General features: G+C 33.4%; 1 protein-coding gene across 1 annotated transcript in view; it reads right to left on the reverse strand.

The window, feature by feature from the left end:
- LOC309969292 (copine-8) overlaps positions 1–17,303 on the reverse strand; it is a gene marked incomplete at both ends in the record, with an annotated part of 207,908 nt that overhangs the window by 32,833 nt on the left and 157,772 nt on the right. The window contains 2 exons of the mRNA XM_082851000.1: positions 5,990–6,171; positions 14,619–14,665. Of these exons, the coding sequence (XP_082707126.1) occupies positions 5,990–6,171; positions 14,619–14,665 (229 nt within the window). The remainder of the gene's footprint in view (positions 1–5,989; positions 6,172–14,618; positions 14,666–17,303) is intronic.

Raw genomic sequence — 17,303 nt, forward strand, 5'->3', positions numbered from 1 at the left:
GATGAAAACTCAGTTATAGATTTATAATAGTAAAACATAATAATAAATTAAGTGATCAACATAGATTACATTTACATAGATTGTGATATGAGGTAATGTGCAATCATTAAAAATGGATACTTTTCAATTAAAGGGCAGGAGAAAATTCTAAATAATCTTGAGAAGCTGAATATCATGACATTTTACAATTAATAATGTCTTATTTATACACAGGTCTGTGTACATACAGAGATAAACATATAAAAATCTAAAAAGAAGGAAACAAAATGTTAATATTTGTTATCTCTGAGTAGTTATAAATTGTTGATTTTTATTTCATTGTTTAGACTATTCTATATTTTCCAAGTTTTCTGCAGTGACATGTATTCAAATCAGAAAAAAAAATTCTATCAATTCAAACAGTTTTACTTTATAGAAGCAAAAATGTAAACTATCTGCCATATGCACATTTTCAGGCCACAATTAATAACCCCAACTAAAGAAGTGATCAGAGGGAATGTAATTTGGTGTGAGTAGCATCAAAACAAGGTAAAGAGAAAAGAATCAAAGAAACATATCCATATCGTTCAAGGGAATTGGAGCTTACCACCGGAGTTCTTATTCTGCAGATAGTAACCCAGAAGGGCAACTTTAAACCTGGAGATCTAGTCTAGCTTTCTCATACTTTGAATGCTCTATTAGGTTTAATTCTCCTAGTCCAGCTTCCGCAAATAACACAAATAAGGCAGTGTTATCTATTGCTATGTAGCAAATTATCCCAAAAGTTAGTGTCTTAAAACAGTAGGCATTTATAATCCCATACATTTTTTTAGGTGTCAAGAATCCAGAAGCAGCTTAGCCAGGTGATTCTTGCTCAGGATCTCTCAAGAGCTTGCAATCAAGAAGCCAACCTGGGCTGCAGTCATCTGAAAGCCTGACCAGAGTTGAAGGATCTGCTTCTAAGAAGGCTCACTTACATGGTTTGCTGGCAGTAGGTCAACACGAACTCTGCATAGGGCTGCTTTAGTGTTCCAACAACATGGCAGCTAACTTCCCCAAAATGAGTGATCCGAGAGAGAGAGAGAGAGCAAGGAGGAAGCTCCAATAAGCTCCTAGTCTTATAAGTTGCATAGCATTACTTCTACTTTCATCTATTTGTTAGAAATGAGTCACTAAGTGTAGCCCATACTCAAGGGAAGAGGAATTAGGTTCCACCTCTCGAAGGGGGTAATATAAAAAAATTTGTAGCTCTATTTTAAAACACTAGGGACAGTAACCATGCTTAAACATAGTCAGCAGTAATTTTAGCATGTATGTTTTTACCTGAACAATCAAAAGTGACTAGTAATTTATAACTTAAATTTGTTGAATTCTATATACTAAGCTTTATATTAAAATATTTACATACATTATATAATTTTTATAGTATAACAATCTAAAAAAGTAGATAAAATGCTATTATTATTCTCACTTTACAGATGAGGCACTGAGAGCTTAGATATTGTGCCCAAAGTCACGCAACACCGGTAACAGAGAAAACATTTCCAGAGCCCCATCTCTTAACCAGCAGTATACCACCATATTACAAAATCCTAGCATTTTGAAAGACTGAGGATCTTAGGGAACTAAGTCAGATGTTACCAACCATTTCAATTTTGTCATTTGTGAAAGAAGGATTTATAACCATTGTCCTTTTAATTTTGTCTTTTTATTCAAACTTTTTATTTTTACCTCATGTAAATTTTTTTAAAACATAAAAATAAACTCTTTATATTATAAAATTGCCTACAGGAATTGATTGAAATTAAAATGTGAAAGTTTAATATTTAGCACAAAGCAGTGACTGGTTGGTTTTGATGTTAATCTGAGCTGACCTTTAATTAGCCTTCCTTTTAATAAAATTTTATGGTGTTCTATCTCTTGATAAGGTATAAAGCTAATTAAAATTAAAACTCATTACTGATTTGGGGCATATAAAAATGTATTATATATCTGCCTTAAGGGAACAATTACAAACCAGGATAGTTCTGAGTTACTTTTTGATCAGCATTTTAACATTTTGACTGGAGAGATTTACATTTCTATAAAATTATGCATTTCCTTTATTCCTCTGGAAATAATAAAGTCACCATTTCCCCCACCATTTCATTTATCTTGATTAGAAAGATTTTATAAATCTTAAAAAAAACATTTCTTAAAATAATTATGTGGAGAATTAGTTTTTGCTTGTTATGACAAATAAAAATAAGATTATGTGTGGCTCTAACACAAAAGTAAAACAGAATGTTCTTGAAAATAAGTACATTCAATTTTGTTGTTTATTAATGAAGAGGGCAGTGGATGCCCTATTTTATATTTCCTTTTTAATTAACAAACTTTTCCACTTCTGAAATAATGAATGTTAATTTGTAGAACATACAGAAAGTATAAAGAACAAAATTCAAAGTGAGCAATAATCCCACACACAGACTTAAGTGAGGAGTGTCCAGCTCTCACCAGCTTTTTCCTTTCATTTGGCTCCCTGAGGGATTGTACTGGAGATTTAGATTCAGTTCTGGAAGTGAAGTTCAAAGTCTCTGTTGCTACCTATAGCCTATAACAATTTTCAGTGGGGCTAACATGCTGCAAAATGCTGAAGAGAGCTGTTAGGAGCTGTTGCTTTACTCTTTGAAATGTATCTGTAGCTGCCCAGAGACTGACTGCTTACTACAGGGGAAAGTTGAGAGAATTTTTCCTTTTATTCAATAAACAAATATCTATTGAGCTTCTATTTTCTGCATGCAGTGTTAAAGACCTTTGGTGATTATACTGTTGAATTTAGTTGGAAAAAAATGTGTACATATAAATATTAAATTGCTCGATTTCTATAATTGCCAAAATAAGTGAAAAGTATGCCAGTGATTTTAGATATTTGGTAGGAGAAATCACTTGGACAGATGTAGCATTTCTCTCTATTGATCAACACAGAAGACCTTCTTTTAAGGGTCACTGGCTACATGCCCATTAGATATACTTCCTCTAAAGCCTTACACTATAAGGAGTCATCAAGAATCATCATGAGACATGACATTCTTTCCACAACCAAAAGTGCTAATGTGGTGATATTAGTATATTTTTCCTTTCTTTTTCTATTCCCTTTTCTTTTTCCACTATGTCTATTCTTACACATATTTCAAATGAAAAGCTGGGGCTTACCTTAAATCCTTTTGATTGAGTAAAGCTCAATTTCAACATCTGTGCTAGCCTCAAAATCACAATTAGGGATTTTAAATTTTTTTTAAAGGCCTCCCTTGCTATCTGAAAGATTATTTGAATTTGGGGTGATAAACAGATTAATGACTGTGAATACATATCACAAATTCTTACCATGGAAATATGAGGGTTTGGTAATATTAGGTAGTACACTAATTGCCAGATTGACATGGACTGAAGCTTTTCTATTTGCCATTTTCAGCACCTACAGATATACATTGCAGTTATTTAGGCTGAAGTTAACACAAAAATCAAATGGAGCACTATCTCTCTGAAGACCTACTTAACCTTTGCCTTTCTCACTTATTCAAGAAAACAAAAGTGCTTTGAAAAAAATTAAAGTCATATAATTATTAAGTAACATTAAAGGTGAGGCATTATCATCATCATCAACATCATCATTGTTGTCTCATCAATTTTAGAAACTATTTTTCATGAATTTAAAGGGTTATGATCTCCATCCTATAAATATTTGAGTTGGTTTCAAAGAATCTTTTAAGATGCAACTAATAAAAAGGTCCCTCCTTTGCATAGGTTTGGTTACAAGGAATGAATGTGGAGGTAGGAAAAGCAGAAAATTAGAGGGAGAGAAAAAGGAAAAAACAATCATACACAAAGGTGAGAAGAAACTTATGGAAGGAAAATTAATCAGTATCATTTAGTTTAACACAATTATTCCTTTTCTTAAGCCTTAAAATAGTTCATGGCCTTTTTCCTGAGGCACTTAAGACTCAGGAGCACATGAGTGATTTTCATGGTCTTATAAGTTTCTGGGAGAATTTAATTCTCTAAGGCATAACAAAATCTCAACAGATATTCATTTTTATATGACATTGGTGGTTGTGGCATGTGGGATATTTCACAGAGGAAGAATTAAAACCTCGAGCAACCTTCCCCGAAATTGTGTGGAATAGAAAAAGCAAGAATAAGTATAGGGAAAAAAGTTAAAATATAGCTCTTAAAATATATTTAAGGAAGATGAACTCTAATCATATGAAAGCTTCTGGGGGGGGGTATGTGTGTGTATGTATGTATGTGTGTGTGTGTGTGTATATATATATATATATATATACACACATAATGGTGTTCATAAAGGACATATCTGAGACGTGGGATTATTACAGATGCTTTTATAAAAAGTGGTTTAGTAGTGGTTAAGAATGTGGATTCTAAAATAAGACTGACCTGGGTTCAAGTCCTGTCCTCTGTAAACCTGATTAACTTCTGTGACTCTGAGCTAAATTATACAACTCCTGGGGGTACTCTTTTCACTGTATTTAATATGAGTGGCTCTTGATAGACTAGTGTGATGTGACAGTTGTTATACACCTATCCGATAAGAATTTTATGAAGATTATATAAGAAATGAGTATAAAGTACCTGGCTTGATACTCAGTAATTACTTAATAAATGATTGCATTATTGTTTATTTCTATTTTTCTTGCAGAACTTAAAAAATATATATATTACTTTTGTAACAAGAATAAAAACAATGAAAAAAGATCTACAAAAATATTGGGCATGGAAGAGTTTACTTTTACAATATATAGGGTAGGGTAGGGAGGCATTTCTGTTAGGAAAATCTAAATTTTTTCCAAAATGATATCTAACCATTCCTCCATTGAGTTTCCCATTATTTCATTAGAAAGTGCAAGTGAGAATAAGACTGATTAGGTGTATAAGCACCATCTGTGTGAAATTTATTTTAAAGGTAGAATGTAGTACATTGCTTACTTGTAATAATACAGCAGGAGTAGATTTATGTAAATGAAACATTAAAAAGAAAAATATTTATTCCAGTCATATTTACTCCATTATATTGAAACCATAATTAATTATAGCCATAATTATTGCTTCACATTTGAAAAAAATTCCAGTCATAACTAATCCTTTATATTTGAAAAGAAATGACATTTTAGAAGATGGAAGATTAAGGATAGCTACACATTCTTTGATACCCCTCCCATTGAGAGGTGTTTCCCCTACCTTGAAACTGGGATGAACTTAGTGACTTGCTTGACCAAGAGAATGTAGGAGAAATAACTTTCTGGGACTTCCAAGGCCCTGCAGTTTCTGCCCCAGCCTTTTAGAATACTCACTCTGGGAAAGCTGGTTGCTGTGTAAGAAATATGACTACCTTGAGACCACTACACTATGATGAAGTCTGTGATAACCATATGGACAAGTTGTATGTAGAATGAAGGAAAGATGCCTAGACAACCCAGCTATTTCAGCCATCCTAGCTCAGGCATCAGACATAAGCTAATGAGCCATCTTAGGGGACATACTAGCTCCAGGAGATATGACATGGAGAAGAACTGAGGAATCTAACCAACAGCCAAAATAAAACCCAGATATATGGCTCTAGTAGAACAATTCCAGCCATCTCTAGCCAATCACGGCATCCCAGGTGAGGCCCCAGACATCCTGAAGAATGTACCATCCCCCATTGTATTCTGCTCAAATTCCTGACCCACATATCACGAATATAACAGAAGGTGTTATGCAGCAATAGATAACCAGAATAGAGCTCCTATTTATAGATCAGATGCACTTTAGGTAGATTTACTGCTAATCTACTTAACTGTCTTTTTTCCCATTAGTATCACATTCCTAAATCAATCATTCACCAAAATTAAGCTGAGTGTATAGTCATAAGAAGTTGCTACATGAGTAATTAGAGCATAAGCAGCAAGCCAATGAAAAGATCCAACACATTATTTTTTTCAAAATATCAATTCTTTCAAGGTATTCTTACCAAAGCAAACTCATGAGATATCCTTCCATCTGGAGGCAGTTTTGCACCAAAACCTAAAGCTGGGAACATTTTATCACTGTCATAATCTTGAACGATTTCTCCCACTGCTTTCAGTGCCATACCATAGGCATTCAGTTGATAAGGATTCATGTAGTGGAGAGAAGTGGGCTGGGTAGGGTTGCCTGATGACAGAAAAAAATATTTCAAACACGAGTGATCAGGCTAAAGATATAATTTTTGGGACTTATTTCTTGATAACTATTTCAGGTTTAAATATTAAAAATCATGTTTTCTGCCTATATTCATAGTATGTTAAATATCTTCTTTTGGATAAATATTGACACAGAGATATTTATTAAATTAGATCAGATATGTAGAAAGTTTCCCCAAGATATGCTAAAGCATATGCAGAATTTTTCAAAAATTATTTCTCATTGTCAATGTCATAGGCTATTCTTGAGTTTCAGCCACAGAAGAAGCATAAAAGTATTTTTGTTAATCGTATTTTATTGTAATCTTATTTTTAAAAATTGTGTGCCTTTAGTTTGAATCCTTATGCTATAATCAGAGGACCCAACTGATGTAATAGGCTTCAATAATTATGAGGCCTTCTTAAAGTTGTATCACAAACATAAATTGAATATTTGAGACATATCTCAATTTAATCACTTTTAAAGAGGAGAGTGTAGAGATTTTCAAATTCATGCTAATTAAATATCTAGAGCTGAAAAATTATTCAGAGTTTCTAACTAAACTTTTAGCTAGGAGTCAAAAGGCTTGAAGTCGGGTCTTGCCATTTGCAGGACAACTATATAATTCCCATTATAAAGCCTACCACAGTATTTACTGGGAAGACAAAATAAGATTATGTGTGTGGAAGTGATTAAAAATTATAAAGTACCATAGAAAAGTAAAGTTTAACTACTACTGTTATTATTGTCTGGGTCATCCACAAATGTAGGATGTTTCATTTGAATGAGTATGAGACAGAAAGTAATATATGTGCTACCACTCAAACACATTGAGATTCACATTCAGTTGCCCTAATTATCAGCACAAAGGCAGCCTGAAGTGATTAAAAATTATAAAGTACCATAGAAAAGTAAAGTTTAACTACTACTGTTATTATTGTCTGGGTCATCCACAAATGTAGGATGTTTCATTTGAATGAGTATGAGACAGAAAGTAATATATGTGCTACCACTCAAACACATTGAGATTCACATTCAGTTGCCCTAATTATCAGCACAAAGGCAGCCTGAAAGTCCCTTTAGTTTCTTAAGTGAAAATGGAAATTAAATGGGACTTGTAACAGCTCATAAAGCTCAATTCTACATTAAAACATTGTCCAAAGAAGAAATGCCTCAAGGCATAGTTCTTTTTTGATAGGGAAAAAATAATAATAACCACTTGAGATCCAGAGAGAAACAAAATAAAGATCTCCCTTTGGTTTATAATGCATATAATAATACCCAGACCAATTTTGGTTTCAAGATAATTCATTGTGTACATGCATTTATTTTTCCAAAGAGTTATCAGCATTCAAGAGCCAAATGACAAAATTTCTAAAAAAGTGTCTTCTGTCCAAGATGGGCCCTAATGTTCCCCTCAGCTTGCCTAAACTTAAGAAAGGTTGTCCCTGACCTCCTGTCTCTTAGAACATTTACTTTAGAAAACTTGGAATTGTGAATTCCTTCTCTGTTCCTTTGAGGCGTAAATCCTCTACAATCCAGGACTGTCTTCCTCAGGGACGTGGGAGCCATCTCTTTGAAATGTAATCACCAAGAAAAATATCACCTCTGTTGCCTAGTCTCCATGGGAGAGCAGGAGCCTACCTTCAGTAAGTGCTAATTAGTAAACACAGATGGCCTAATCACACAGACCAATTTCCCCTCCAATCTCTCAGTACTTAACCACTAGTTCATCACAGCACTTAAAAACCCTCTCACCTTTTGCTTTGGAGGAATTGAGTTCAATTTCTTTCATTGCAATCGCTTTGATTTCTATTGCAAAAATCCTGAAACAAGTCTTCATTGCCTGTTTAACTTATCTGGTGCAATTTTTCTTTGACAGTTCTTTCTAAAGCAGGGATTTTGCCTCTTGTTCAAAAGCCTACTGGAGCCACAACTAAACGATACCACTACCAAGTTGTTATTTAACACAACTCTCAAATGTAAGAAGAATTGTTATCTATTAGTTGCAATATGCAACTAATTCTATTTCTCTAAGAAAACCACAACTTAAAGCTAAAATAAAAATGCTATTAATACCCCAGCATAACTAAACATCTTAGCCTATCACGCACAGAAGCGCCCAATCCTACCCAAAGATGTTTCCTATCTCTTTGTAGCATCTTCATCCAGACCAATCTCTTCACTATACCACTAATGATGTTTTCTTTTCCATCCCTACCTCTCACTTTGCCACCCTATCCTGAAATTCACTTTCTCCTCCTCCTCCTCACATGCATAAGACAACCTTCCTTATTTATTCCAGCCCTTATTGTCTTTCCTCTCCTACTCTTATGCCCTTGTGTTCTGTACCACAAAATTTGGCAATTCCTTGAATCTGGGACCATATTACCAGCTCTGTAACAGCAGCAATGCATATAGAAAAATGAACTTGTAGTAGGTTGGTAACATTGAGTTATTAGCTAATAACAATAATAATTATAATAGCATAGAATGTAACATGAACTTACTTCATATCTCACTTAATCCTTTTTCAACAAACCTATGACATGGGTACTTTTATTACACCTATTTTTCAGATCAAATAACTTTCAGATTAAATAACTTGACCAAATCACACAGTAATAATTGGTCAAACTAGAATATGAATCTAGGCAGATTCCATAGCCCTTACTCTTAGTTATAACTCCGCTTAAGGATTTTGAAATATTTTAAACACTGAATATTTTCAAACATATCTGATTTTGTTTTAAATGTACACTACGCCTTTGTAAAAAAAAAAAAAAAAAACAAAACACTTGAATAGACTGTCTTTTTTTTTTTTTTTCTTTTTTTTTTGCAGTACGCAGGCCTCTCACTGTCGTGGCCTCTCCCGTTGTGGAGCACAGGCTCCGGACGCGCAGGCTCAGCGGCCATGGCTCACGGGCCCAGCAGCTCCGCGGCATGTGGGATCTTCCCGGACCGGGGCACAAACTCATGTCCCTTGCATCGGCAGGCGGACTCTCAACCACTGCGCCACTAGGGAAGCCCTTGAATAGGCTCTTTTAAAAAGCTTCATTGAGATATAATTCATATAACTTATAGTTAACCCATTTAAAATGTACAATTCAATTATTTTAAGTATATTTACAAATAAGCAGAACCATCAATACAGTCAATTTTAGAACATTTTCATCACCTCAAAAAAATGTACTTATTTACAATCATTCCCTTATTACTCCATCCAGCCCAGCACTAAACAATGACTAATCTACTTTCTGTCTCTTTAATTTGCCTATTCTGGACATTTCATGTAAATAGAATTACACAGTATATGGTCATTTGTGACTAGGTTTCACTTAGTATAGTGATTTCAAGGTTCATCTGTGTTGTAGCATGTTTTGGCACTTCATATTTCATTCCTGTTTATTGCCAAATAATATTCCATTGTATGAATATACCACATTTTAAAATCAGTTTATCAGTTGATGGACATTTGGGTTGTTTCCACATTTTGGCTATTATGCTGCTATAAACATTCATGTACAAATTTCTGTGTGGATATAGATATATTGGATATATTTCCATGTCTCTTGCATATATATCAAGGGTGGAACTGCTGGGTCATATGGTAACTCTACGTTTAACAACTTGAAGAACTGCCAGAGTCTTCCAAAGTGGCTGCACCATTTTACATTCTCATCAGCAGTATATGAGGGTTCCAACTTCTTCACATGCTCACAACGCTTATTGTTTTCTGACTTTTGGATTATAGTCATCCTAGTGGGTGCGAAATAGTATCTCATTATTATTTTGATTTGTGTTTTCTGATATGTAAGTATGCCAAGTACCTTTTCATGTGCTTACTGGTCATTTGTATAGCTTTTCTGAATAACTGGAATACCACTTTTAATTGGGCTGTCTGTTTTCGAGTTATAAGAGTTCTTTATATATTCTAGATACAAGTCCTCTATGAGATATTTGATTTGCTAATATTTTATCCCATTCTGGGGTTTGTCTTTTCACTTTGTTAATTATGTTCTATGGCGCATAAAGAAGTTTTAATTTTGATGGAGTTCAATTTATTTATTGTTTTACTCTTGTTGCTCATATGTTTGGTGTCATATCTAAGAATCAATTGTCAAACCCAAGGTCATGAAGATATATCCCTATGTTTTCTTCTAATAGCTTTATAATTTTAACCCTTACATTTAGATTTTTGATCTATTAAGGGTCCAACTTCATTCTTTTGCCTGTGGCTATCCAGTTATCCCAGTATCATTTGTTGAAGAGACTATTCTTCCCCCATTGAATTATCTTGGTACCCTTCTCAAGATCAGTTAACCTTAGATGCATGGGTTTATTTCTGGAATCTCAATTCTATTTCATTGATCGATATATCTATCTTTATGCCAGACTTACACTGCCTTGATTACTGTTGCTTTGTACTAAGTTTCAAAAATGAGTATGAATCTTCCTACTTTGTTCTATTTTTTTCACATCTGCTTTGGTTCTTCTGGGCCCCTTTAAATTCCAAATGAATTTTTGGGTCAGTTATCTGTTTCTTCAAAAAAGGCCTTTCAGATTTTGATAGAAATTACAGTGAATCTGTCAATCTCTTTGGAAAATATTGCCATATTAACAATGTTGAATTTCCTAATCAATGAATGTGGCATATTTTTCAACTAATTTAGATCTTTAATTTCTTTCAAAATTTTTTCAGAATATAATTTTAGGGTATAAGTTTTGCACTCACTTTGTTAAATTTATTCCTAAGTACTGTATGCCTTTTGATACTACTGTAAATAGAACTGTTTTCTTAATTTCATTTTCATATTGTTCATTGGAAGTGTATAGAGAATTGATTGTTATATATGGATCTTCCATCCTTCAATCTTGCTGAACTCATTTAACAGTTCTAATAGATTTTTAGTGGATTCCTTAGGATTATCTACATAAAAGATTATATCACCTGCAAATAAAAATAGTTTTACCTCTTCCTTTCCAATATGGATGTCTTTTATTTTTTTTCTTGCCTAATTGCCCTGGCCTCCAGTACAATGTAAAATAGAAGTAGCAAGAGCAGACATCCTTGTCTTTTTCCTCATCTTAAGGTGAAAGCATCCAGCTTTTCACCCTTAAGTATGATGTTGGCTATAAGTTTTTATATTTTCCCTTCATAAGGTTAGTAAGTCACTTTCTATTCCTAGTTTATGTGGTTTCATTATAAAAGTATGTTGTACTTTGTCAAATTCTTTTTCTATATCAATTGAAGTGACCATGTGGTTTTTACATTTTCTTCTATTGGTACAGTGTATGACATTATTTGATTTTTGAATATTAAGTCAACCTTGCATTCCTGGGATAAATTTTAATTGGTCAGGGTATATAATTCTCTACATATGTTGTTGGATTCAGTTTGCTAGTATTTTGTTAAGGGTTTTTATATCCATAAAAGATATTGTTCTTTAGTTTTTCTTACGATGCTTTTGTTTGGTTTTGGTACCAAGGTAATACCTCTTAAAATGAGTTGGAAAGTGTTCCTTCCTCTTCCACTTTTGGAAAGTGTTCCTTCCTCTTCCTTTTCCAATATGTGAAGAATTGGCATTAATTCCTCTTTAAATAGAGTTCATCAGTGAAGCTATCTATACCTGGGCCCACATAAACTTTGTGGATAGTTTTTATGGGTCTGTTCAGATTGTCTATTTTCTTAAGTCAGTTTCAGTAGTTTGTATCTTGTATTGAATAAAAATTCTCGCCCTTCTAGTGGTGCTAATGTTCATCAATAAATGAAAGCTAACATTTTAATCCAGTTGGATTTTGGTGTATATGTTTCCTATATTACTAAATAAAACACGTGCAAAAATCATTAACTTGAAGCCACAATATTGGAAAATAAATTTATCATGTAGTCAAAGATAAGCTAAATTAGAATTTGGTCTCCTCATCTCTATCTGTAACTCTACTGCTAACAAGTCAAAATGTGTTGATTAGTAAAAGGATTTTTCTAGATCTGAGTTTTCTTATTTGTATAAGAGGATGATGGTTGGGCTTCCCTGGTGGTGCAGTGGTTGAGTCCGCCTGCCAACGCAGAGGATGCGGGTTCGTGCCCTGGTCTGGGAGGATCCCACGTGCCGCAGAGCGGCTGGGCCGGTGAGCCATGGCCACTGAGCCTGCATGTCCGGAGCCTTGCTCCACAACAGGAGAGGCCACAACGGAGAGAGGCCCTTGTACTGCAAAAAAAAAAAAAAAAAAAGGATGATTGTTGGAGTAAGTGATCTCTTACCTAAAAATTCTATTATTTTGTGAAATGTGAGTGAATGTGAGAGAAATGTGAAGTGAATTTAATGTGAGAGTTACAGCACGTAAACAATTTGAAAAGAAAACTAGATAAATATATAAACTAATGGCAACTTCTGGTAAAAGTTAAAAAATGAGACTCAAGGGTGTGGTGAAAAGGGAAACCTCCTGCACTGTTGGTGGAAATGTAAATGGAAACAGCCACTATGGAAAACACTATGGAGGTTCCTTAAAAATCTAAAAATAGAACTACCATATTACACAGCAATCCCACTACTGGGCATATACCCTGAGAAAACCATAATTCAAAGAGCCATGTACCACAACGTTCACTGCAGCACTATTTACAATAGCCAGGACATGGAAGCAACCTAAATATCCATCGACAGATGAATGGATAAAGAAGATGTGGCACATATATACAATGGAATATTACTCAGCCATAAAAGGAAACGAAATTGAACTATTTGTAGTGAATTGGATGGGCCTAGAGTGTGTCATACAGAGTGAAGTAAGTCAGAAAGAGCAAAACAAATACCGTATGCTAACACCTATATATGGAATCTAAAAAAAAAAAAAAAAAAGGTCATGAAGAACCTAGGGGTAAGATGGAAATAAAGACACAGACTTACTAGAGAATGGACTTGAGGATATGGGGAGGGGGGAGGGTAAGCTGTGACAAAGTGAGAGAGGGGCATGGACATATATACACTACCAAACGTAAAATAGATAACTAGTGGGAAGCAGCTGCATAGCACAGGGAGATCAGCTCGGTGGTTTGTGACCACCTAGAGGGGTGGGATAGGGAGGGTGGGAGGGAGGGAGATGCAAGAGGGAAGAGATATGGGAACATATGTATAACTGATTCACTTTGTTATAAAGCAGAAACTAACACACCATTGTAAAGCAATTATATTCCAATAAAGATGTTAAAAAAAAAGAAGATATGGCATATATATACAATGGAATATTACTCAGCCATAAAAAGAAATGAAATTGAGTTATTTGTAGTGAAGTGGATATACCTACAGTCTGTCATACAGAGTTAAGTAACTTAGAAAGAGAAAAACAAATACCATATGCTAACACATATATATGGAATCTAAAAAAAAAAAAAATGGTACTGATGAACCTAGTTGCAGGGCAGGAATAAAGATGTAGACATAGAGAATGGACTGGAGGACACGGGGTGGGAGGGGGAAGCTGGGGCAAAGTGAGAGTAGCATCGACATATATACACTACCGAATGTAAAATAGTTAGCTAGTGGGAAGCAGAAGCATAGCACAGGGAGATCAGCTCGGTGTTTTGTGATGACCTAGAGGGGTGGGATAGGGAGGATGGAAGGGAGGCTCACGAGGGAGGGGATATGGGGACATATGTATGCATATGGCTGATTCACTTTTGTGTACAACAGAAACAAACATAGTATTGTGAAGCAATTATACACCAGTAGATATCTAGTAAAAATAAAATAATAATGAGACTCATGTTCTTATGATATATAATAACTGATTTTAAAGAATGTTCTGTTTGAAACAAAGTCACTTCAAAATATAGTTAAAAGTCCACTCTCTTTCCTTTCTTAAAATGTTTGATATACAAATTAGGAATATCCATACATGGGGTGTTATATGATGGTCCATCTGAATTAATTAAATATAAATGTGTTAACATAAGTAATTCTTAAAAATAACTGAGTAAAAGTAAACTAAGCTACTGTACATGTATTTGAATTACATTTGTATAAATTAATACACAGAAAAGTACTATAAAAATGAGGATTATAGTTAGACACACTTCAGAATTGTAGTTATGCATGGAGAAGAAGGGAGTGTAGAAAAAATGGGGCAGGGTACACAACGAGCTTAACTAGATCTAAAATTTTCCTTTTAAAAATATGTAAAACAAAAAAGACAATATTTCAATATTTAATAAATTTGAATGGGACTATTATGCACTTTTGTTGTATTTCTTATAGTCTTTTGTATACCTGAACTATTTCATAATATTGAAAAAAGAAAAGTTATCTGAAGTTTGTAGGAAACACTTCAGAAGTATGTATTCATGGAAAGAAAACATCTAAACCTCATGAAAATAAATATTTATTTTTTAATGTAATTGCTGATAATTTTTAATATGGGATAGTCATAATACTCACCATTTGATGCAGTAAAATCAATAGCCACTGTGAAATTGATTTGTGTTCTAAAATATAAGTAAATTAGAATCATTAATAACTGAATAACCTCATAAAAAGAAGTTTGATCTCCATTTTTGTTACATTTTTAACATCACTAATTTTCTTAAATGTTATTACTAGCAACTATGTTACAGCACACACTGATTAGTATCAGTTAGGCAGTTTTACAAGCTAAGAACCTGGCAAAATACCTTTACGATCATGCAACTGTAAAATACAAAATAAAGCATCAGGAATAAAAATAGCTCTTGGTTGAAAGCACAATAACTAAGTGAGGAGCTCATAATGAAGTCAAACTATAAATAATTATTTGCCAGTCTCCAATGTCAACATTTATTAATTTCTTTTCAAAACTATTCTGTAGTCGATGTGAAATTATTATGTCCTTAAAAGTATGGCATTGCTAAAATAATGTCTAATAATATTGTTCCTTAAACTAATTCCAACAATCCTGAAAACACAGGATTTTCTTTTGCTGTCTTCAGAACTCAAGTATTTCAAATACTGATCAGTGCTCAGTGCTCACAGCATTCCTGTATACTTGCGAGTATTTATAGATATGGATAAATATTTATATAGATGAAATTGTTATATATACTTAAAAATTTCAGCACATGGTAGTTACCCAAAATTATTTTACTGTATTAGTGGTTTTTTTTTTTTCGGTAGAAACCAAGGAGGTGGCATTCGCATTAAAAATTCACTCTTTTGGATATACCTCTAAGTCTTTCTATATGTAATTCCACTTTCTCACCAAAGAAGGCATAAAAACACAAATAAGTGACAATGATATAATTACTGGGATAACCTGTTGTCATATCTAATTTACAAAATAATTTTTAATTTAAAAAGTAAATAATTTGAAAACATGGTTGCTTAGACTATTTTAAATAACAAATTAATTTTGATACACTGTACAATTGATTTAACACTTCGAAGTTTGAGCTGTTATTTAAATGGTGGTGTGATGATGAAGAGGATGGTGATGATGATGGGTATGGCACTATAGGGTCCCTTGTAGTTCTCTTAGTATAAAGTATAGTAACATTTCCTTCTTTCTATAAAAATTCAGCTGAAAAATCCTTAATACTGCTCAGGTGTTGAAACAAATGCACGTTTTTTCCCTAGAGAATAAACAACCTTTGTTGCTTTACATTAATAAAAACTAATATAGATTCTCTTTATAGCTATATGGTAATTTTTTTCTCAGAGTAGAAATTAGGTTTAGAGGCTAAGAATATAGGCTAATTTGGAGCATAACACTTTTAGCACATAAAACTTTTAGAAAAAGAATCAGTGAAACATTTGGGAGAATATTTTGAGATAATAAATCCCTTTGAGGAACTGAAAAGAACAGTCACCATCAGGACATTGCTTTTTCATTCTGCTGCTAGAGAGAAAGTGACTATAATATAGGGTATAGTATGGTATATTAGAAAGGGTTTATTAGCTTTTGAGTCTGAAAGGACGGGGTTTGAATTTCAGCAACCCAGTTGCTGACATTAGCCAAGTTTTAGAACTCTCAGAAGGCAGGTACCTGGCACATAACAATTAAGCAAGGACGGACAGAAAAACTACATGAAACATTATCTTTGTGTGTGTGTGTGTGTGTGTGTGTGTATATATATATATACATATATGTATATATATATACATACAGACACACATATATATATATAAAACATATACATATAGAATGTGTTTTTATATAGCTTTTATCAAATAACCTCATAATAATTTTTAAAGGAAGGTACTAGTATTCTCCTTTTATAGATGAGGAAATCTATGCTCATAAAACTTAACTTTCCACATAAGTAATAAATGCCAGTACTGGAATTCAAATTCACATGTAACCTCCAAGACCATATTTATAAACTCTATGCTACTCTAATTGTACAATTAAATATTTGTGAACTGTCTGGTTATAATAAAACCACAATAAAGGATAGTGATTATTATGTTACAAACTGAAAAATGATACTATACAGATATCCTTAACGATAAAGATACCAGGGCACAGTCTCATGCTTGGGCAAATCTGTCCTTCTTCTATCACTTATGTTATATACATAAATCACAAGATAATTGTTATAAATGCCTTTTTATGTTCTTTTACTCAAATGACACTTCCTTAGGAATGAAAAATAACTCTAAGCTTCAAGAACATGGCTTTTAGCACATTATAAAAGTCAATATAGCAGTTGTGTCTGGTTCAATCTTCCTTAGGTTTTAGGGATAGACACCTTGTTTTGGCTCAACTCTCTCTTATAGCAGTGTCTACTTTCTACATATTGGAACATCACTGTGTTTGTTGGATGAATGTGTTCATTTTATGACTGTTTCTAATATATTTGCCAAGGTAGCCCAGGATGTGTAGCATAAATACCAACTCCTTAGAAGCATTAGTTGTAGATAAAAAAACCTTCAATAATCAGAGATACAAAGGTCATTTCAAAGCCAGTTGTACCTAGCAAAGCTGCAAAGAAAAGATATGGCTACTAACTGAAGAAGTATACTGTATATAAGAATAAAAAATGAGAGAAAAGTATTTATTTACTGAAACCTTTAGCTAGCTAAACAAACCAAATTATAAAACCAAGTAGATTAGGTACAACAAAAAGTGTAAAAAAAAAAAAAGAGAGA

This window comes from Leucopleurus acutus, assembly GCF_964270905.1.
Source record: "Leucopleurus acutus genome assembly, chromosome: 11".
Classification (NCBI taxonomy): Eukaryota; Metazoa; Chordata; class Mammalia; order Artiodactyla; family Delphinidae; genus Leucopleurus; species Leucopleurus acutus.